General features: G+C 44.1%; 2 protein-coding genes across 2 annotated transcripts; one reads left to right on the forward strand and one right to left on the reverse strand.

Moving 5' to 3' along the window:
• The first annotated feature begins 4,045 nt into the window (after positions 1-4,045).
• Positions 4,046-8,980, forward strand: tac1 (tachykinin precursor 1). The gene is made up of 5 exons (XM_035620981.2): positions 4,046-4,532; positions 5,912-6,014; positions 6,112-6,135; positions 8,222-8,278; positions 8,381-8,980. Exons 1-5 carry the CDS (start codon positions 4,416-4,418, stop codon positions 8,425-8,427), a joined length of 348 nt encoding a protein of 115 aa, XP_035476874.1. The 5' UTR covers positions 4,046-4,415; the 3' UTR covers positions 8,428-8,980.
• Positions 8,981-10,094: 1,114 nt separating this feature from the next.
• asns (asparagine synthetase) lies at positions 10,095-21,165 on the reverse strand. The gene is made up of 12 exons (XM_035621156.2): positions 20,975-21,165; positions 19,170-19,425; positions 17,256-17,493; positions 16,961-17,146; positions 16,779-16,880; positions 16,259-16,386; positions 16,018-16,144; positions 14,790-14,896; positions 13,751-13,851; positions 11,417-11,498; positions 11,150-11,305; positions 10,095-10,652 (listed from the first exon to the last, which is right to left on the reverse strand). Exons 2-12 carry the CDS (start codon positions 19,416-19,418, stop codon positions 10,443-10,445), a joined length of 1,686 nt encoding a protein of 561 aa, XP_035477049.1. The 5' UTR covers positions 19,419-19,425; positions 20,975-21,165; the 3' UTR covers positions 10,095-10,442.
• Positions 21,166-22,674: the final 1,509 nt, after the last annotated feature.

Genomic DNA, 22,674 nt, shown 5'->3' on the forward strand with positions numbered 1-22,674 from the left:
CGCAATACCATTGATCACAAGCTCACCAGGAATATTGCGAGCGTTCCATTGGGGACCATTGACATCCACAGCAGATCTCATGTCAGACCAGCGGCAGCAGCAGCGCACAAATGTGATCAGTCCATTCCAGTGAATCGTAAACATTCTCACTTTGTGCTGCTGAACCAGGTCATTTCTGACATTTATCTGATATTTGTGCTCCCGGGATCTACAGTAATACAACCAAACGTGGGGAATTGAACAGTAGTGAGATTTGATTAATCTTTTGCTTGGAGACTTAGTCCCTGGCGACGCATGCACACCAGTGTGTGAACCACAGGAGAAAGGAACCTCACTTGTCATTTTAATTAAAGGCTCCTGAGTGGCCACCAGCAGGAGCTGAACCGGCTAGCACCGAGATGTGAACACACATCCGTTTTATGAATGCAGAATAAAGTAAATAATAATGGGACAGAGCATGTGTGTGCTTAGCAAACCTATAAAAAATTGTATATATAAAATGTTAGCCACATGGTTCTGGAAGGTATAGTTTTACTGAGCAATAAAGCCAGCTCAGTCCAATATCACGTTGTCCTGCATGGTGCTCTTATTCCATGGGTCTTCATGGTGGATGGCACCTGGAAGTTGCATGATGTCATCCCAGATCATTCCAGATTACCTTCACAATGTATACGACCTATAAAGTTGTCACCCTGATTGTTTCCCGATACCATAAATCTGCTCTGTCGCTCTACTCTGTGCAAACGACATATATTGCATGTCTGACCCTCCGGGACGTGGGATGCCTCCCTTGTTGTTCTTCCTCGGGTTTCTTCCACTGGTTGTTTGCGTTGTTTTCGTGTTTTTTTGGGGACGAGTTTTTCCCTGTCGAGTTCAGGGGTCTAAGGACCGAGGGTGTTGCACATGCTGTACAGATTAAGCATCTTGAGGTAAAGTGTGATATTGGGGCTAAGTAAATTGCGTCAAATGTGACTTGAATTGAAATGTCCATCTGATGGAGCTGCAGACAATTCCAACATTTCCCTCTGAACTGTAACGAAGTAGAAGCATAATATTGCACAAAATGGAAATACTGAATAGAGTGTACATATACTGTCCTCCAGTACATTCAACAGATTTGTCTGCCCCTCCCTTAAACCCAGTAATTAATGACTAAAAACCTCACACATTGATGAGATTTGTACTGGTCACATGCATTATAGAAGACACTACTGTTATTCAGTTGGGTCATTTTTGGAACGTCGTGACAGATTTGTATCATATAGTGTCTTGTTTGGTCTGGCACATCTGCATTACACTCTCGTTTCAGCTCATACTGTATCAATCACCCGCCAGCAGGTTCTCCCGCTGGAAGACAAACTGCTTGAGCTCCTGCTGGGACAAATCTGCAGAGCACGTCACGCCCGCAGAGTAAATCAACATGTGACCCGACCGTAAATTATCCCAGCATCTTTAATTTGAGAGAATGAAAAAAAAAAAAAAAAAAAAAAAAGATGTGTGTGCTCTGAAAGTCTGTAGCAAGTCTCACGGAGTTGGGTAATGGCTCCATGTTTCTAACATCAATAAATTATTACCACATTAATTGCCAGACAGTGTAATTACAATAAAATGAATTGCCTCCATCTCTCGTTTGGCAATGTGACACATTACGTTGCGTACAGTACGAGGCAAGTGTTGCAGTTTAACCAAGAAACTAGGCCTTATCTTCTGAGTAGATTTTAACTGAGGATTAAACAAAAAAAAGCCTTGCTATAATATCCTGACCACACTGTTAAATATTTTAACAACTCTTGTTTTTATTTAGAATCTCCTAGGCCGTTTTAATTGAAATGTATCGGATCTTCCTCATTCAAGCTCGTGCATCAACCACTGGCACAGTGTCGCTCCTCCAACAAATGGTCTGCTTTGGATTCATTCCATGCATGAAATGGACTCGTGCCCCAATGTATTCTTGCCTCGTGTCAGCATGTCAGAGTCCCATTGGCTGCTGGATGGATGCCTTATCAAAGTTAGTGCCCTGGGTGTCCCACGACACCATCCAGCTGATCGCATTACCCGTGCAGCAGAAACGAACGCCTTCTGGCCACAGCGGACTGATGTCCTATATGTGCCCCCCCCCCCCCCCCCCCCCCCCCCCCCCTGCATATATGTTAATCTCCGGGCCTCAACTTCAATGGTGCCCTGCTCTCGTCACCTCCTACGTCTTCCTTCCTCCTCGATCCTCCTCCTTCGTGGTAACTCCCTCTCATGGTCTCTCTCTTTCCCAGCTCTCTCTCCTCACCTCCCCCTTCCATCTGTTAATCGGATGAGCTGTCGCAGTTGTGACGATGATTAAGTTCCAGTCCAGAGTGCTCCCGTGACCACGCAGCACCCCCTGGTAAAGATAAGCAATGAATTTCTGGCGTAAATCTATCCACAGTCCCTTCACCTGCACAGGAGGAGTTCAACTGGACCTCTTCGCTTAATGCGTCGTGAGAATTATAGAATCAGACTCGAAGGGAATTTAGAAAAGGAAATATAATCTCGTTCCGGGGGTTTGAATTCGATGCTCTGTGCTCTCAGAAAATACGATAACAAAATGCACAGAACGTCCAGGTCAAATGGAGCCAGTCAATGCAGAGCATCCCTTCAAATATATGCCTGTTCATGTAAATTGCGGTTGCACCTTGGATCGATTCCACGAAACCGATGAATAATGCTTGCTGTAGAAGACGGACAGACGTCCCACCCTTCCCAGCCCAAGGAAAACATTTGCATTTGCCAGTAGCACATGAGTAAATAAAAATGGACTTATTGTTGATGGAATAAAGGCACTCAGGCAAATCGAGCACTCGTTGAGGTGCGTCGACGCTGAACTTGGTGTGGCAGCGCAGTCCTCTATTCATCCGCAGCATCCCACAGCTAAAGAACACAGCTTTTCTAATGGAAATCAGTGGCACCCCGGGGTCACAGGCCCCCCTCTCCCTCTCATTCAGCCTTTGATACGAGGGCGGTGCATACACTGTTCTCTCTGAGCTGTAGGAAATCACGTAACCCAATATGAAAGGCAGCGACTGTGGACTTTGACATATGACCAAAACAAATGCAAAAATCCGATACAATGAATGACATCTCGGTTCAAACGGGTTTGCAGACCTTAAATAAGTTTAACGTTAAAGCTGCACATGCGTCATCACAGACTTGATGCGGATTTTTTCTACTTTTAAGATTTCAACAGAATACAATTTAATAATCAAAAATGAGGATGTTGATGATGATGATGATGATAGAGTCATATTGATTTCCCATTTAGTGATGCAACTTTCATTTTTGCTCTAAAATTTGAACTCACGTAATAAAATCAAAAAATCCAAATACTATCATGAATACAGCAATAACTAGCTTGCATACATGCCCCACCCTTCATGAGGCTGCTCCACTGAATTAGAGATGGGGTGAGCCATAACTAAATTTGAGGAATTATACTATGCCGTTGTAATATATTTTGGAGTTTTCAATTTGAGGTTTGGAGAGTTGGATTTTGTTTATTTGAGTCTATTTTTTGTTACCTTAGTTATTAAATACTCCTTTTCCTTCTTACCTTCATTTGGGTCCTGCTCCTACTAACCCGTGACACTTAAACCTAGCTATACTATTTAACTATTATAAAAAATATACTTTATTGGTTGAAATGTATAGTAACTAATGTAAAATATATTTTATCCAAAGGGAAATGTCAGTTAAAAGCAGAATTTACTATAATTCTGCTGCTCTTGTATATATCAAATACAAGCTGCTGGGCTGGCTGCATTTGTTTTTATTTACTATTGTACTTAGACCTATCTATACTATTTAACTATTATAAAAATATACTAAATTGATTTAAATGTACAGTCCCCAATGTAAAATATCAGATAGAAGCATTTCACCACCGTGTAGCATATTATGCATAATGCTACATGCAACTCTGCGGGCGGCGCCACTGACCGTTAACTAACCTTAAAGTACCGTTACCTCCGGCGCACTTGTGATTGGCCGAGAGCACTCGCGCCGCCGTGGCGTCGTTGCCAGGGCAACCGTGCCGCACGCTGCTATATAGGAGCGCCGGGGATGCGTCTGTGGACAGGAGGGCGCGCGTGAGAGCAGAAGAAGTCTGCTGCAGAGGCGGAGCGCGCGAGCTTTGGAGACGACTGGCCACCGGAGCCCGACGCAGCACAACTCACGCACGCGCGCGCGCTATGGACTACGACAGTGACCGGGCTCTGTAAACGGGGGAGAGTCCGTGCGCGCACAGTACAGTGCAGTGCAGCTGCTGCCCGTGCCTAAAACCTCACCAGTTGACTTTTCATTTTCATAAAGTTGAGTTTTTTTTTTCAAACAGTGAATCTGACTGAATTGCACCGCGGCCACACGCACGCACGCGCACGCTCGGCACCATGAAGCTGCTGCTTTTACCAGTCGTAATGGCTGTTTTCGCAGTCGCCCAAGTCTTTTGCGAAGACAACGCGCCAAAAGAAGAGGCGGACTACTGGACGAGTAGTAATCAAATGCAGGTAGGTGGGACAGTCTCCTCAACCATCCCCTCCATCATTCATAAAAGTTTGAGTATTGGAGTCAGGCTGATAGACTATGAGTGTCTGTCTCTCTTTGGATGAAAGTTGGCTGAACGTCTTTTGCTCTATAAGTTTTGTTTAACCAAAGTAGGAAAGACGCCCTGTTGATGTGATGGATGTCAGTTCACCGAGGTTAAGGTTCAACCCACACGCAGGATGCACAAACCGCTTCAGGAGCAGTGCATCTGAAGTGGAAATCGCAGAATCGAATACATTTCCATTACATTCGCGTTTCTGTACATGAAGTGGAGCAATGACGGTGATGATAGACATATGGCTGTTAGACACTGCAGGTTAGATGTCAACTTGTTAGGAACACTTGTTGTTTTTTAAGATGGCTTTGGGCCATTTGTGCTCGTTCTTTACTCTCTCCATTCGCCATCATATTGAACTGAGCATGCCCGCTGAGTAAAAAGTAAAAGACTTAGGAGCAGACGTGCACTCGATCTGCCACGACGATAAATCGCACTCAAGTCGACCCTTTGATTGAATTTTGAGTTTCCATTTTCAACCCTCAGGGCTAAAGGCTGACACCAAAAAACACACTGCATCTGCCAGCAGCAGGCTATCATTCTGTCCTAATGTTTTACCCAGATGCGTGTCAGTACATTGAGATACACAGAATCCAGAAGACGAACGCGTCAACAGACTCTCAATGCAATAATGATTTTGACTGTAGACAATTATGACTTTCTGACTTGCATAACCAATCAGGTGAAACCTAGTAAAAGAAAAATAGGGTTTTAAGAGTCAGTAATGGCCGATCTGCAGACGATTGTTGCATTCCTCTAGTAGGAACTGAAGTAAGCCCCTGGCGTGCACAGTACAGTATGAAAGTGAAGCCCAAACCGTCTCCATCCTGTGTTTGACATTGTGAGCTGGAGACGAGCCAAGCTCCCCAGCTTATACCTATAGACTGTAGACCGGCCGCCATTTTGCAGATGAATGAATCCACTATAAATCCTTCCAACTTGGTGTGCCCCCCGGGAGCACATCTCAGGCAGACTAGTGCACACTTTAGAAACATCCCCTGAGATGGAAGTAGAAACATTAAATGAAAGTTGGAAATTCAAGGCTAATGTGGCATCATTTTTCAGAAAATGACAATTTTATGCTCGAGTCGGATATCTGGCATTTTTCCAGTTAATCAGCCTAAGAGCAAGAATCAAGACCATAGAAACTCTATATGTTCATATAAACAAGATGTCGAAAAAGACTCCGCACTACAGTACATTAGACACCGGTACTGTACGGTGATACATCTTTGCCAGCCTGGGTCTCCGTGAAGATTCATTGAGTTTCCCCCCCCCCCCCCTCAGGACGGCTGGCTTTCCAGTGATCCCTTCAGAGAAATCCTCCTGAGGATGAGGAGAAAGCCTCGGCCGCATCAGTTCATCGGTCTGATGGGGAAGCGCTCTATGGGTAAGAGCTCGCTCTCAGTGCCAACATCATACAGCTTTTGTGTCCTTCTGTTGTCCAGTTTTTTTTTTCTAACTTTGCCTTGTCTTTCCTTGTACAGCAAATTCACAGATCACCCGCAAAAGTAAGTACTGCAGACGTATCACACTCAATCAATCTTCTTCTCTTTTTTTTTCTCCAAAGACATTGCCGGCACTTTTTTGTAACACCAGCTGTTTTAAAGGCTCTCTACCGGATTCAAGGAATTATGTGCAGGGCCATAGCCAGGATTTGAGATGTGCTGTGGCCCCGTGTTTTTCTTTACTCCCCAGCTTTGTTCTTTAGGTGCTGTCTCAAAGTCTTCTCCACACTAAATTCATTATTTTTTTCAGCCGAAAAGTAGTAAAATATTAAAAAAAAATATTAACTCTATGAAATAATCAACACGCAATGCAAACCCCCACCAGGTCACTTAAACATCCAAACTTCTAAAATTTGAAATAAAGTCAATTAGAAATAAAGTCTCATTGGTTGCTACACTTCAAACTAACCTAGTGAATTATCTAAATCGCTTTGTGCTGGAGCATAAACCAGCAGTGACAATGACAATTGACAAACTACGAGCCCACTCTTGTCTTGTTCATGAGAAGAGCCATATTATTTCAATGGAATGAGAATGTGGGCTTTCAGGGTGATTAGAGTTTAACTGAAATCAATGGCGGGTGTTCGGGGGCACATTGTGCACTATTAAAGCCTTGTAAGATCAAAAACTCATTCCCACTAAAAGAGGCCATTTGGATTAAACTGCTCCATTCCAACAGATAGTGTAAGGCACAATGGGAAACAACAAATGCTTACAGATTTTGCCCACATTTTTACTAACTGATATGATATATATGGATATTTATATTTGTTCAAATTGGAGAGGGCAAAGGAATTCACAGGGTTTTTAATTAACCGACAGCAGAGTGTTGCGTCACCGTTTGTGCTGCTCTTTTGAATGCGGGACCACATTAATTTGTCAGCATGCCGTCGGCGGTGCCGAGCAGACGTCTGTGTGTGATAAAGAGGGAAGAGATAAAGATTGGAGGGGAAAAAAAGGGAGGTGAGGGGGAGGAGATTTTCCCTCTTCTCTGTCAGGGTTTTCCTTTTGTCCAAGTGATGCAACACCGTGCAGCATAGTAAGTAGGCATACATCTAATGTATTCCCCTTATGTAGGCACGAGTATAAGTCACTCATCGTTAGGGAAAAGGGAGAGTGCTGGGATCAGTGCCCCAAGGACGTGAGAGGTAAATTGGATTGTTTACGTCTGTGATGGATTGAGGGAGCAACATATTTTACCCTTCACCTACAGCGAGGACTCCCACCAAGGAGGCTTCACAGGCTTCAACCCTTACAATTTGTTAGACAACATATAAAAAATAAGACAAACAAGGGAAGACTCATGTTTCATGTTATATCTCTCCTGTACATTCAAGGTTGGGGGGGGGGGGGTTGAGTGAGAAGGGCGTATTCTACATATTTACAGTGTACTCTAATCAGTCTAATGCAAATATTGATGTTTGTATTCTAAAATATTCCCTCAGGGCTCTCCATAGCTTCATAGCACTCAAGCCCAATACTGCCAACCCCCCTACCCGTCGCCATGCTCATTTCACTGTCCATTAACGGCAACTGACAGGAGCCCCGGTCAATCTGCGATGCAACCGATGATATTCCAACAGTCTCCTCTTTTCTTGCTGCCAATATGTCTTTGATTTGTTACCTGCATTCGCGTTGTTACCTGACAGCAATGTCATATTAGCATCCATGTTGCCGTTGCCTTGGATCAGTTTTTTTACTTCAACATGACCACCTGAACGCCAAGCATACCTTGTGAAGGACGTCTCACATTGTAACCATCAGCTGACAAGTTCAATTAGAAAGCTGGCCTCATCATCACATCTCCAGAACCTACAAGCAGGCGAGAATACAAGTTCATTAATTAATTAACTTGACAACAAGACAATTAATAAATTGAGAAATAAATATAAAATATAAAATATCTCATGAAATGATCACTAAAATAAATAAGGTAATAAAAAAGGGATCCGATTTTTCCCGTAACGTTTGTCGGGGTGGGGTTGTGCTGGGGTAACTGTTGACCTCAGTAGTCCTATAATCGAGGGCCCTGGTTGTAGTAAACTAAATGATACTTGTGGTTTCAAACTAAAATATCATTTCTTTGAAGGGCATAAAGTCAACTCTTTCGTTGGACTGATGGGAAAAAGAAGCCAAGAGGAGCCAGGTAAGTGACGTTGGATCAAACTCCTCTGGTAGCGTTGACTTCATGACGCCGTCGCGAACAGTAAACTGAGTGCTGAAGCTAACAGGCTCTCTCCCTCTGCAGACTCGTACGAGTGGAGCACGATACAGACGTATGACAGGCGCCGCTGAACAGTCACCTCTCCACCTGCCTGCTCGCCATCTAGCCGTTCCTCATCCACGGGAGGGGAGGGGGGGGGGAGGGGCCCCTGACAGATTCTCCGGACTGTGTTTAGCTATCAGTGAAATTAAAAATGATTCTGTTTCCACATTGTAGTGACGTAGCATTGATGTACCTGTGCCAGTTTCATTTGTCCCAGCAGATTGGGGTAAGATAAGGGGGGGGGGGGGGGGGGGGGGATGGTTCCTTATCAGTGTCGGTGCTTTCTGTGAGTGTTTTCGCCGCAAAGACTACATGTTGTTGTGGAGCATCAAAGCAAGGCTGTACCCCACGGTATGCTGAAAATTGCACTGCCAAAGTCACTGTATAGTGCCTCATAACTGTTTGATTGCAGCTGATTGTTCTATAACTACAACACACTGGGACGGGCTCTCATTTTTTGGCTTTCGAGTGACTTCAGACCAGCCGTCGCGTTCTACACCTGCACATGTGATTTGACATGACAGGATACCTGTGTGTTTTGATTGTTTGACAAATATTAAAATTATTTTCTTTACTGGTTCATCTTCCGCTTGCAAGTTGTGGATTCCTTTACTGTGTGTGTGTGTGTGTGTGTGTGTGTGCAGGGCTACTCCCAGCACTGAAGCCATGATTAATATACAGGGAGAAAGAAAGTAAAGTGAGTCATTATCAGTTATGAGGTTGGATAATTAACCAATGCCTGATGAGGAATGATGACGTAATTTATTTCAATTGACCCGCGTTCTGACTGTGTCTGCTCACATTGTACAAATGGAAGAAATATAGGAAGACACAGAGTCTGTTTTAATGGCTCACACTGCTGACTTTGGTACAGAAGGTCAGGGTACTGTCCATGCATTTAATTTGGAGCAACGTCATCATCGAAATCGATGGACTGCCATAAGCAAGCGGTCAGGGCTTGGCTAAAATCTAGTGTGGCCCTTAATGCGACCTGCCCACCTCTGATCTGAGTCAAAGATGTATGATTGTAAGTCACCTTGGACAAAAGCATCAGCAAAATGAATGTTAAAAAAAAAAGTTAGAATACTACTGTTCAAGGAGCTTCATAATGACGTCAGCCGTGTTGTTTAAATACTTACGATCAACGTCTTTTCTTTGGCAGCAAAGTAGATTTGTAGTTATGGAGCTTATTTCCTTAGGTCAAAGTCTTTGAGGTAAGGATGTACATATTTATCAGCTGTCTTCAAGCAAGGCCACATCTACTTTCAGTTCGCCGTGAAAAAGGAAGTTGCTCGCAATCGAAGGTACATGGTCAGATTATCTGATTATCGCATTTCTTACGTAAACCCAAAATCCTATAATTATGGACGTTATCTTACGCGTTCAACATATCCGAGAGAAATTTGGTGCTAATCGATCATTGCTTTGGCACATCGAATCACGTTAAGCCTTTTCCTTCCAATTGAGTTTTATGGAGAGGAAATTATTAATGTAAGATATTTATAATAATTTGGGGTTTGATTTTTTTGTGGGCTGAGATCCGAAGGCAGCTGTTGCAGTAGGTAAAAAATGAAACAGATCCCGAGTTTTAAAGTTGTTGTTCCGGCTTGGGTGTGTTTAAAAAAAAAATCTTTCTTTCTGATCTCTGATTTATGTATCTATGTACTATACATGAATGTGAAAACACTTTGTGAACTTTGTTTGAAAAAGCCTTTAATAGGTTGTACAAATCAATAGAAATGCATTACAGTTCTGAAATGACAGGCTGCAGATGGAGCTCATACGTCGGCCTCGCTGCCTTCAAATGTCTTAAAAGCTGTGACACGTCCCAAAATCAGATGAGAAATCAGTGGGTCTGACAGAGTACAGCTTTATCAGACAGTGTGACAAACTCAATCATGGTATTGACGAGCGACATGTACAGTAAGGCAACACAAGCTAAATCCTACTAAGTTCAATTGGATCCGAATTCAACCAAGTTCACGCTATGAATGACAAATTGAATATGGAGGCCATCCTATAGCTGACTGACAGACACAGTCGATCACTGGTCTTTATGTGGTTTATAGATGGACAGCGTTCGGGCTGACGGGTCGGTGGCGTTGATCCAGCGAGGCATCCAGTAATGGGAGAGCCACTCAGCCCGGCCTGGGAAGTGCTTCTCGAACACCTGTCTGAAGTAGTAGGCCTCTTTGGTGCACGGAGGCAAGTGACGGAAGGTCTTGTGAGCCTTCTCCATCTGGTCGTCGTTCACCTGAGGGAACACAGATAGCAGATCTTTCACCAGTCTGGATTTGGGGTTTTTAATTGGGGGGGGGGGGGGGGCTCTTCTGTACACGGTGTGATTCCTATTCAGTTGTGCTCCTGGTTGTGTGTTTAGGACCCACTTTCAGTGGGATTCATAACACACATAGACTGTACAGGCAACAACTGCCGACAACACGAATGGAGAAGGAGGCGTGGCCGATTAAGCAATCGGAGATGCCGGTGCCAGTGTGACATCGAGTGACGGTGAAAATTGCACAAATAACCTCTGAGGCGATTTTTGTTCTGTCAACCTTTGTTTCCACGGTCCAAACTGAACTAATGACAGGCAGGCTCAGTTTGAAAGCCAATACGGACTTAAAATCTCCTTGAAAACGTTTGTACTGATTTGGCTCAAAATATTCCTCCTCTTCTCGACATGAAAGGTTGTTAATTAAACACCATCATCAGCCACTGCATCATCTGTCTTGGTCCCGAAGTACATACCACGGATCCTAGGTGTTCCTGCAGGCAGGTGTACCAGGACTTCTTCAGCGACATCATGCCATCGCTGAAGGCTTCTTTGCGCCTCCACAGGATCTCATCGGGGATCAAGTCGAGACCTTTGAAGGAATCCCTCAGAAGGTGCTTCTCCACTCCATGCTGCTCACACAGGATACACCACACCATTACATTTTAAAATGACAGAATGATTGAATGAATGAATTTTGATAACATTTTGGACACATCGCCCTCTCGGTCCCGACAACTGACCTTAGCAATCCTCATCTCCTCAGGCAGGGACATGTAGTATGCTGTGAATCTGTGGTCCAGAAAGGGCACTCGGAGCTCCAGACTTTGGGGCGGAAAGACGTTCACAAAGTCATTAACTCACTATGTGATCTCTGTAGATAAAGAGGTGGGATGATGACCGCTGGGCATATGGGTATAGGATAAAGAACATTCAGTTTTCCATTGTCAAACCAACAAAACTAACAGTACTTAAATGATGTTATTTATATACACCACAATATATACCTTATGGATTTTTGAGGATTTCACTCACATTGTGCTGTGATTATATCGCAATTTTTACTACAATAGATTATATTTTTTAATACCACTTTGTCTTTTCCATCTTATGACGGATTTGCCTTTCTGTGGATAAACTGAAAGCGAGATCTCAGGTGTTTCATCAGGTCTACTGAAGATTTACATTTCTAAAAGCTGTTGCACAATATTACCCGTACTGTGCGGGAACACCAATAAGCTCAGGCTCCCCTTCAGCTCAGTCAGGGAGGAGTTCATCGCGGCACGAGCACGGGAACATCTGCAGTACTCTGTATCCAGAGACGCCAAAGTGTCCGGGGCAGGGATTGTTGTGAGGACAGGGAGGAAGTGGAGGGCAGCGGATGCAGTCCAGCAAGCAGAAACTCGACTGAAGCACAAGGCCATCCTTGGAACAGTGGCGCAAGGCAGAGCCGGACTTGGGAGCCTAGCAGCGGCCCGATATGACTCTGCCAGCGGAAGGGAGAGGCAAAGGTTGGTGCAGGAGGAGGTGCGAGCTTCAGTCGAGGCAGAGCGAACCAGCAGAGCAGTGACCATGCGGCAGCAGGGCGCCTGGATGAAGTGGGAGCAGGAGATGGAGCGGAGTGTCACCTGGAAGGATATCTGGCAGTGGAACCCCCAGAGGATCGAGTTCTTGATTCAGGTGATGATGTCCTCCCGAGCCCATCCAACCTGTGCCTATGGGGCAAAGCAGAAACACCTGCATGCCCCCTGTGTTCCAAGATAGGAACACTGGAACACATCCTGAGCAGCCGCTCCAAGGCGCTGGGTGAGGGCCGGTATCGACGGAGGCACGACCACGTCCTCAAGTCCATCGCTGAAGCAATCAGCAAGGGGATCAAGGGCAGCCGACACACCCAAGCCACAGCTAAGGTCATTCACTTTGTCAAGGAAGGACAAAGGCCGGAGAAAACACCAAAGAACCGCTCTGCTGTTTTGCTCCCCATGGCCCAAGACTGGGTGATGTCAGTTGACCTTGAGAAACAGCTGAATATTCCACCACACATCACCCAGTCCAGATTGAGACCCGACATCATCTTGGTCTCAGAGGCCACAAAACAACTCTTCTTGCTGGAGCTGACGGTTCCATGGGAGGAGAGGATGGAGCAGGCTCAAGAAAGAAAGAGGGAGAAGTACCATGAGCTGGTGGAGGATTGTCGGAGGAACGGGTGGAAGACCAGGTGTGTGCCAGTGGAGGTGGGCAGTCGGGGGTTTGCCAGTCACTCCCTGAGCAAAGCCCACAGCACACTGGGAATAAGAGGTGCAAACCGAAGAAGAGCCATAGGCAACAACGTGGAGGCAGCGGAAAAAGCCTCCAGATGGCTCTGGTTGAAGAGGGGAGAGCAGTGGGGGCTCTGGTTGAAGAGGGGAGAGCAGTGGGGGCTCTGGTTGAAGAGGGGAGAGCAGTGGGGGCAGTAGAATGCCACTTGGACACAGGCCGGGGTCTGATCAGCCTCGGTCGGGTCGCCTGGAGGAGGGTGTCTGTTGTAAGACCCGAAACACACAGTGACTCCAGGAAACAACACTGATGATGTGTCCAAGTCTGTGCATCAGTAGATGTATTGTTAACTAATTTGCTTGATTTCTAACATTAGTCCATTAATTGTGTGGGGTTTTTGCCCAAATTCTGATTGACTTCCTAATTAAAAACAGAAAAAAAAATTGCACTGATGGCGCATAATCTGAGTACAGAGATTCAGCCATGAAAAATCATTTTTTCATTATGACAAAACCAAAATAATTGAATTAAATGTTTTTTGGTTTTCACCAGCAGTTTATAGACAGAGTATACTACATTTCAACAGAGCTGAAACAATTTGTAGATCAATTAGTTAATCAACAGAAGTTCAAACAGCTTATTGGTTGTTCAATCAGGCAAAAATTCAAAAAATTATTTATTTTTCCATGTATTTACTTTTCATTAATGTATAACACTGCAAATTAAATAACTCTGAGGTCTGTTGATGAATTCTCTGATTGACACCACTGTGCCCTTCCCTAACGAATGAGTTATAAACCAGTTTCTCGTCTGATGCTTACCCATGTGCAGAAGTGGTGCGATCAGCGCGGAGAACGTCAAACAGGTAGAGTTCCTTCATCAGTCGAACACTGTCCTCTGCCGCTGCTTTGGGAGTTGGAGCCTGGGGGAGGAGCACACATCTATGAGTATTTACACTTTATCACAGCCCCTTGCAGACACACAACCCTTCGAGTTGATGTGACGGAAACGTATCTGCCGGCTTCTCTGAATTAACAGCCAAGTCGCACGCATGACAACAATCTTACTAGCTCGGACCTTATGGCATTTCTGTATCACTTTCACCGCAACCATAGGCTGTTTTTAAAAATGGACGCGCCTGAAGGCCTGTATTCCCTGAAAAGACCAGCAGAGGGCGACTCCACGCCTATCTAAGAAGTTAACTGATTGGTTATTGGTTTGGTGCCAAAGTACAGATCCAGTGGCAAACGACATACAAAAAGACTTTTTCTTAATTAATAGAAGTAGAGTTCCCCTAGTGTTGTCACAACCAACACTAGAGGAACTCCATCAGCCATTAAACGGCTTACTTTACTTCAACACAATTTTAACAAACCGCAATCGTAAAACCAATGATACAGTTGCTCAACATTTTTATATGAGTTTCATGTTGTTTCTGCTTTTACATTATCGCTGACCTGGAGACAGGTGTAAAGAGCAGTGAGTGAATGTAGTGGCCGGTTTCCAGAGCCATGGACGGTTCTTTGCTCACCAACACTTATGCTGGTTCTTAGTGAATTCACAGCCAAATACTGCCACCTACTGACATCACAAGGCCAAAGAACTTAAATCCCAGCATCCCAGCTGTGACTTTACATCCTTACATCCATTTTTTTCTGTCTGTTTTGACCTCTTACCATTTTTGGGGGGGAGCTCCCTGCCTGCTGCCAACCACTGCCAGGTAAACTGTTTTAAACTTTTTACTCCTTTTGTTTGAGTTGTACAGTCGAGTCCTCACAATTGAAATCATTGCCTTGCAAAACAACAACGAAAGACATGAATCAAACCTTTGTTTGACTGGTTCAGTTACTGAGGACTTGCCTTGTGGAAGTAAATGTATCCCTGAGTCAGCTCATCGGAACCCTCACCAGAGAAGATCACCACACTGTCTGACTTCTCCTTGATGAACTTTGAAACCAAGTACATCCCTACAGTGGAACATACAGAAGGAGAGGTTTCATTACAAGCAGGCAGCAGCACACAAAATGAGCTTATTAGAAAGCTAGTGCATATGTAGGGCTTAAAGGATTCTCTGAAAGGTGGCTAGTTGTTTTTTTTAGGATGTTTTGAGAGAGCCACACATTACAACCAACGCTCATATAAAGCACTTTCTCTGGCAAATTCCAGCAACGGATAATAAAATGGTGAATTTGAAATCAAAAATCCAATAATATGATCGCAACCTCAAATAACAAATATCCATATTAAATTATAAAACCAGAATGTGAATCATTCAATTGATCAATTTTAAATCTATAAATGATCTCTCAGTATTTATTAGTCTTTTGGATATGATTTGTGTCATAAATTAGGTATGGCACATCATCAAACAATAACTGACTACATCAACATGCACCATCATTGATGGAAAAAATATGAGACTAAAATATTGTTTAAAAAAATTTAAAAAACCTCTCTCCAGTGTTAGACTGGACCTAGCTATGCACTTAAACTCTATCACTGTATGAGATGGGAAAAAGAACAAAACAGATCATATATGGACCCACATCAAATATAACAAAGGTGAGTGAGTAGTTGTGTCAGGAGAGAAGCTCTGCTGAAAAAATAGCACTGGGAAGAAAAGCACAAGCCTGAGGAGACACCACATATAGGTTACACAATGTTAAGATGGTAAATAATGTTTAAAGTACCTTTAAACCAATAATTGTTTTTTAAAATACAAGGTTTGTGGTGGAACATTATCATATCACTTGATTGTGGTCATTTTTATTTGAAGATACTATATATTTATTATTTGGTGTGATAATTTCATAGATTTGTGAGGGACCAAAGTGCACATGATAAATCCAGTTATCACATACAGCGCCAGTTGGTGAAGTAAACCTGTACGGTGCTGTATGACGCAACATAACAGACCTGTTGTTTTTCACAACTGCTTCACATTAAATACATTTGACTTCAAATGTGTCCAGCAACATGGACACAGTTTACAATTCCCGTTTGCCCAGCAGCAGTTTAGCGTGACTGTTTCATTTACATTCTAAACAAAGCCGCACATTTTCTTCAGTGCCTCTCACGCTGCACTCACCAACAGAGGCACGTATGGTGGTGATGTCATAGGTCTCCAGGTGGAAGATGACTTCCTCCACTGCCTGGATGCCTTCTTCCACGCTGAAGTTCACTTCATGGTGTTCGCTGCCAATGTGAGCCGCAACCTGAAGGGCACAAAACAACGATGACAAAAAAAAATTAAAAATCGAATTCCAGGTTTCTCATACCAAGAGACCCTTTCACATTGGTGCTGGGGGATGCAACATGACCCGAGAGACCTTGCGAGCAGCTATGACGTCTGGACTGTCCTCCGAGCCGATTGAGAACGTCTGAATGGGATACTGCAGCTTCTCCTCTTTGGCCAGTTTCACCAGTGTAGCGGCGACCAAACTGGAGTCCAGGCCACCTTGAACAACACGCAGCATGGAGGAGGGTCATTAACACAGACCACAACCAATCCTACACGTTTCAGCAAACACACCTTTAAAGAAATGTCCAGATTCGGGCAAAGTTGATGACAACAGCTGGACTGTGACGTGTAGTGAAAAGCGCAAGGTCTGACCAACAGCAACATCACACAAGCTGATGAATACTTTGGTAGTGTTGTGCAGGAAGCTGTCACAGTAGGTGTGATTTCACACGTGCAGGAAAACCACTATGGAACGATCAGGTCTGTGCGTGTGTGTGAAATCAAGCGGAGCGTGCGGATGCCCTGCAAAGTGTATCTGCAGGTCGTTCATGTGACAAACAGCCACTCGTGCTCCCGTTCACACTGTGAATGGCAGCATTTTAAATTACCTGACAGGAGACATCCGATTCTCCTCTGAGCCATGAGACGTTTCCTCACGGCACTCTCGAACAGGGTTCTGATGTTGCTCTTCACGGTTTCCTCGTTGAAGCCTGCGGAGACACCGACCGGTTTTAAAATTTGCAACGAATAGGGCCAAATTAACATCGAGCGACAATGACCAATGACGTACTTGTAGGCAGTCTCTCCGCGGTGTCGTAGATGGCGTGAGCAGGCTCCTGTGTGCAGCAGTGGAACTGCTCCATCTGAATAGACTGAACTTTGCCATTCTGCTTCAAATCAAAGACCTCAAAGTGCCCAGGGAGAAACGGGACAATGTCGGCAGGGCTGGCCATTGCATGGGTAACGTCTGTCAGGCCTGTGGTTTGGAATAATAACAAGTTAAGCAGCGCTTTCTCATTAGAGTATAAAAGACACAGGTTGAAGGGGGGGGGGGGGGGGGGGGGTGTAATAAACTATTCCATGACCTTTAGCCTCTGAGCAGACCGCAAGGAATCCATCATCTGTGAGGAGTTTGAACAGAGGCCGCACGCCGTACGTGTCCCGTCCCAGAAAGACTTTTTTGTTGGCAGTGTCCAGCAGAACGAAAGCAAACACGCCATCCAGCAGGGAAGCCATCTTCTGGATGCCAAAGCGGTCATACAGATGGAGCAAAACTTCACCGTCCACTTTGGTCTGGTGATCAAACTCAAACTGCTGCTTCAGCTGAAACGAGGAAGAGACATTGAGACATTGGTTTCTTCACAGAGAAAGTTCATCCCTCTCTACTGTATCTCTGACATAACACTGGATTAGATCAAACCCAGACATGTGCCCTGTCACACCACATTCTCTCTATAGTGTGGTGTCAGGGCAAAAGCTGATTCTTTGTTTTCCAATGATAGATTAAACCCCCTTAATTCAAATGTGAAATCTTTTCAAATGCAAAAATCATGTTGATTCAGCCGAATGAACAACGGAGGGAGATATGGAGTTTTTTTTTCCATCTTTATATTCTTCATTGGCCTTTCATTTTGGCGAAGATTATTTATTCAAATCGGCACGAGAGCGGGGGGCTGTGTAAGGGAGAGGGAAAACATTACAAAATCGGAATGGGAAATGAAGAACTGATACCCTCATTATGAAAGAAACTCCATAATAAAAGCTTTAATGCACATAAAGATTTAGTGTTGCAGGTAATTGGTCATTAAACAAATTTATATTTTGACCTGACAAATGACACCAAGGAAAATTCAGGGATTCTTTTAAAGTCTAATCTGACTGAGTTTCAAACACAACGGTTACACAACTGTTCCTGGTCTCTCCCTCTTCTCTCCCCTTCTTTCCACCCACATTTTTTCTCCTCTCACCCCAACAACCGAGTCCGGTTCTGCTCGGAATTTCTCCCAGTTAAAAAGAAGTTCTTGTTTTTTTTCTCGACAGTCGCTGCTCAACTGCTTTCTCGCTGTGGGAACTGTTGGGTATCTCCGTAACATTATTAGGACTCAACATTAGTATCTAAAGTGACTCGAGACAATATATGTGGTGATTTGGGGCTATACAAATAAAATTGAATTGAACCTTCTTGCTGTGAGGCAACAGTGCTGACCATTCACTTCTTACTCATTTGTATTTGTATAAACTGTGCATAGGGACATTGCACATGCAACACAAGATATAGCAGTGAGAGAAAACAAATAATAATGAATATATTCAATTGTGCATACTAGAACTTTATGAAAATGTTTAATACTTTTCAATAATACCATAATAATGACAACATGATATTAATTGTCACACCTTTTCATCTCTACCACTGTGCGCCTAAAATCTAGGCTTGTATCAGCAATGACACTAGAGCTGCAACTAACGAATAGTTTCATTATCGATTAATCTGTCAATTATTTTCTCGATTAATCGCTTAGTTGTTTGGTCCATAAAATGGTGAAGAATGGCGATCGTGTTTTGCAAACCCTGAGATGGTGGGTTGATTTTTTTTGTCCACACACCAAAGATATTTAGTTGACTGTGATAGAAGAGCAAAGAAACCAGACAATATCAAATTTAATATCCATTTAACAGGCTGAAATAAAAAAAAAGACTTTTTTTTCCATAAAAAAACACTTAAAGCGATTAATCAAATCCCAAAATAGTTGGCAATTAATTTAGTAGTCGATTACTGATGGATTAATCGATTAACTGTTGCAGCTCTAAATGACACCAACAAAAGTGCTAAAAACCGTTTGCTCATCATCATCTACTGTGTATCACCTTTTCCCACAAATTAAGAGCACTTAACACCATTTGACATAGTATAAATTATAATCTCTGTTACTCAACAGTGTCAAGGTGTCAACTGTGGAATTGAGCAGAAACGCCCTGTAGCTGTAGCACATCCTTACCGTGTGATGGTTGTAAATTTCTCCATTGTAGCAGAGCCACAGGAAAGGAAACTTCTTGATACGCAAGGGCTGCATGCCGTGCAGCTGGTCCACGATGGCCAGCCGGTGGAAGCCGAAGCAGCAGTTGGTGAAGCCGTTGACGTTCTCAAAGCGGAAGGCATCGGGGCCCCGGTGAGCAATTTTCATGGCACTGGTGCACTGAACTGACAGGCAGTCATCGCTGCCAAACAAAGCCCAGATACCACACATCTCAAAGCTGTGGAGGACGGACAGAAAGAGTCATATTAAGTGTCATAACAATAATAATAATAACAATGTGACATTTAAATTAACAGTGGCATACGAACTAACTGGAGACCAGTACCAAAAAAACGGAAAAATAAGGATGTCTCAAACCTGCTGTAAAACAAATCGGAATAGTGAGACCCCCCAGCCAGGGATGGTTGAACCAAAGAGCTACTGTCAGCGTTACCATGAGGGGTTAAAGCAACAGTAAGGGGACCACAGTGAGCGGGGTGGTTACTCCTGTTCTACAGCAGGTTCATTACAGAGGGAGGACTCTATTCTGCAGAGACATCCTGTCCCAGCTGGCTCCAGTTAGCTGAAGGGTCTATTTCCCACGACCAAAAAAAAGAGTCTTAACAGGTACTAAATCTGTGAAAGAGAAAGGGGCTGACCCAGGGGGTAACACACAGCCACATTCCATTACATGAGACGCCCAGGGAGAGGCTCCTAAATAACACAGCGGTACTGTGGATTTTCAAACTGGGGAGAAAGAAGGGAAAAGAAACTGGTAAGGGCACCCGGCACAAGCTGCTCATATATTAGACGTTGAACCATTGAAAGTCAAATAAAGTTCTGTTTACTTTGAACTAGAAAACTGTGTGCTGTGATGGAATTAAGACATATCCCTGTACACTTCAGGGATTCTTGTTTGTTTTTTTCTTTCTCGATTTTTTTTTGGGGTTGATAAACCTTATTGTCAAAGCGCAAAATACAAGTATTACAGAACAAAACAAACAGTCAGCAATAAACTGAAGATAACGAGATTAAAAATAGAATACGTGGAATTTCGAATTATAATGGAGAATAACAGGGCATTTTTCTTCGAGGGTGGTCGGAAATAATTCCTCAAAGGTTGCGGTCAATTATTATTATTATTTATTTTATTTTATTTTTTTAAATTGGGGGGGGGGGTAAGGGTTAATTGAAATAGAATAATTGATGGAGTGGATGCAGATTCAGGAAAGACGGAATCCGTGGATGTCTTAAGCAGAAGTATTTATTCTGAGAGCAGGTTCCCAAGATAGTCTGCCCATCCCCGGTCTCTGTAGTGTGGTTAGCTCCGGCTAATGTCGTCATCTCCCCGCGACTATGCCACCTCGAGTGGCACGCATAGATTTAAATTAAAACGGGTGGCACGCTCACAACGTGTTACGTTGCATTGTTCGACTCGGCACAGACGACTTGAGCAGCTGTTGCTCCGGAAGTATCCGGCGGCTGATCGTCGGGGTGTCACGGCGGACCTGTCGGAGGGGTCAGCGATGTGATGGACGAAACAGCCTGCCAGATAATGCGTTCGAAGATGATAATAATAATGATGATAATGGTAATGATAATGATAATGATAATGATAATGATTATTATTATTATTATTATACACATGCCGAGTTATCTGAAGCGCCATACTCTATGTGCTAGTGCTTTTTCTTTTCTTTCATTTGTTTCTTTTTATTTTACCAATGACCGAAGTTAAAAGAGAAACGGTGAACAGGTGTGTTTTTTTGCCGAGCTCAGTCACTCACCTTTTCCTTCGAATGCTTCCCGGCACTTGTGGCGGCCCTACTCGTTGCACTGGCAACTGATGCAACAGCTCTGCCGGATGAGGGGGGAGTCGTGGATGTAAAGGATTTCCACTGGTTGCGGAACGGCGGCGCAGCGTGTCGGTTGCGTGTCTCGCCGTCCGCCAATCCCCGGCGCCTCCGCCACAGTGATGCGCTGCTGTGCGGCCATGACGTCACGAGGACCCACGAGATCTCGCGAATTCGCGTGTGATCGCGCGATATAACAGGGTGTAGTTTCTATAAAGAGAATCACAAACCAGGGCACACACGCTGCAATTCAGCACAAAACAGGTCGTGCGGGACAGGAAGTCGAGCACAGAAACAAAAATAAAACATACTTTAACTGTCAAAATAAAATACACCGTGCTCACGGCGGATCATATTTCCCTGCACTACACCTTGAAATCCTCATAATGGGCGGAGACAGCCCTGAAGTCAACAGGTCAGAGGTTTTCACCGACCAGTTCACCCCGTTGACACCATGGATGAGGAGATGCTGATCATTCAAGTCCAAAATCACCAAATCATTTATGATGGAAATAACTTGTTGGTTTGTGATTCTCTTTATAGAAACTACACCCTGTTATATCGCTATATTCACGATCACACGTGAATTCGCGAGATCTCGTGGGTCCTCGTGACGTCATGGCCGCACCGCAGCGCACCACTGTGGCGGAGGCGGTGGGGATTGGCGGACGGCGAAACACGCAACCGACACCCTGCGCGGCCGTTTCGCAGCCGTTCCGCATCCAGTGGACATCCAGCGTTATTACATGAACTGGACGCCGTACCGCCGCTTCAGCCTTGCAATTCTTTTTAGCAGTGGCCACGCGTGGTACTGCAGCAAAATCAAATGCGATGAGATGCAAAAGCTCTAACATGTCAACTAGTCAAGCACATATCCACCAGTTGACTACTGACATACAACTATCTATACTGGTTCACTAGTGAGAGCAAAAAAAATGTTTACTAGTAAAACTAGTGGAAGACAAAATGCCTACTGGTTAACTGGTTTGAGTGCTTTCTGACATCACTAGTTAACTACTACTACTAAAAGTGTTTACTAGTTGAATAAGTGGACCTCAAAACTTTCACTAGTGCAAAAAATGCTAATGAGGAGGTGGGGGAGAAGCATGCATTGACCTTTTGTATTGGCTTTGAAATTCAAAATAAAAGATGCCAACCAATGTGGACTGAGGATTTTGTCGTATCCTGTTTGCATGCCGCAGACTAGTTAACATGTTGGACCTGAGGAACTGCGACTAAAAACTACAAAAACAGTTCTCAGCTAACGACTCTGCTCCTGTCTGGAAGGGGCTCAGACAGATCATAAACTTCAAACCTAAGGCCCCCCTGCTCCATAAAAAATTCACCCGTGAGTTTTACTATCGCTTTAAAAGACTAGTGCGACACTCCTGAAACCATCCCCCATGACTCCACTCTCCAGCTCACACCCCCCCACCCCCCCAAAAAAAGCCCACAGCAATGCCCCCCTACCCCACCATAGCAGGATGGCGATCTTCTCCTGAAGATCCTGCACAGCTGTAAATCTCAGCAACACATTGCACAACTTGCGCAACTTGTATTTCTACAACCCCGCAGAACCATGTGTTTTCATGAGATGCATTCATGTGGATTAAGATATTTGATTTGAAAAATGA

The sequence above is a fragment of the Scophthalmus maximus genome, chromosome 22 (assembly GCF_022379125.1).
Source record: "Scophthalmus maximus strain ysfricsl-2021 chromosome 22, ASM2237912v1, whole genome shotgun sequence".
Classification (NCBI taxonomy): Eukaryota; Metazoa; Chordata; class Actinopteri; order Pleuronectiformes; family Scophthalmidae; genus Scophthalmus; species Scophthalmus maximus.

Excerpts from the sequence above, each read along its gene's own strand:
- tac1 (XM_035620981.2), top strand. The coding sequence starts at position 4,416 with ATGAAGCTGCTGCTTTTACCAGTCGTAATGGCTGTTTTCGCAGTCGCC. Across the intron at positions 4,533-5,911 it reads CGAGTAGTAATCAAATGCAG|GACGGCTGGCTTTCCAGTGA; the intron begins GTAGGTGGGACA and ends CCCCCCCCTCAG. Across the intron at positions 6,015-6,111 it reads GATGGGGAAGCGCTCTATGG|CAAATTCACAGATCACCCGC; the intron begins GTAAGAGCTCGC and ends TTCCTTGTACAG.
- asns (XM_035621156.2), bottom strand. The coding sequence starts at position 19,418 with ATGTGTGGTATCTGGGCTTTGTTTGGCAGCGATGACTGCCTGTCAGTT. Across the intron at positions 17,494-19,169 it reads AAATTTACAACCATCACACG|CTGAAGCAGCAGTTTGAGTT; the intron begins GTAAGGATGTGC and ends TCCTCGTTTCAG. Across the intron at positions 13,852-14,789 it reads GATACATTTACTTCCACAAG|GCTCCAACTCCCAAAGCAGC; the intron begins GCAAGTCCTCAG and ends CTCCTCCCCCAG.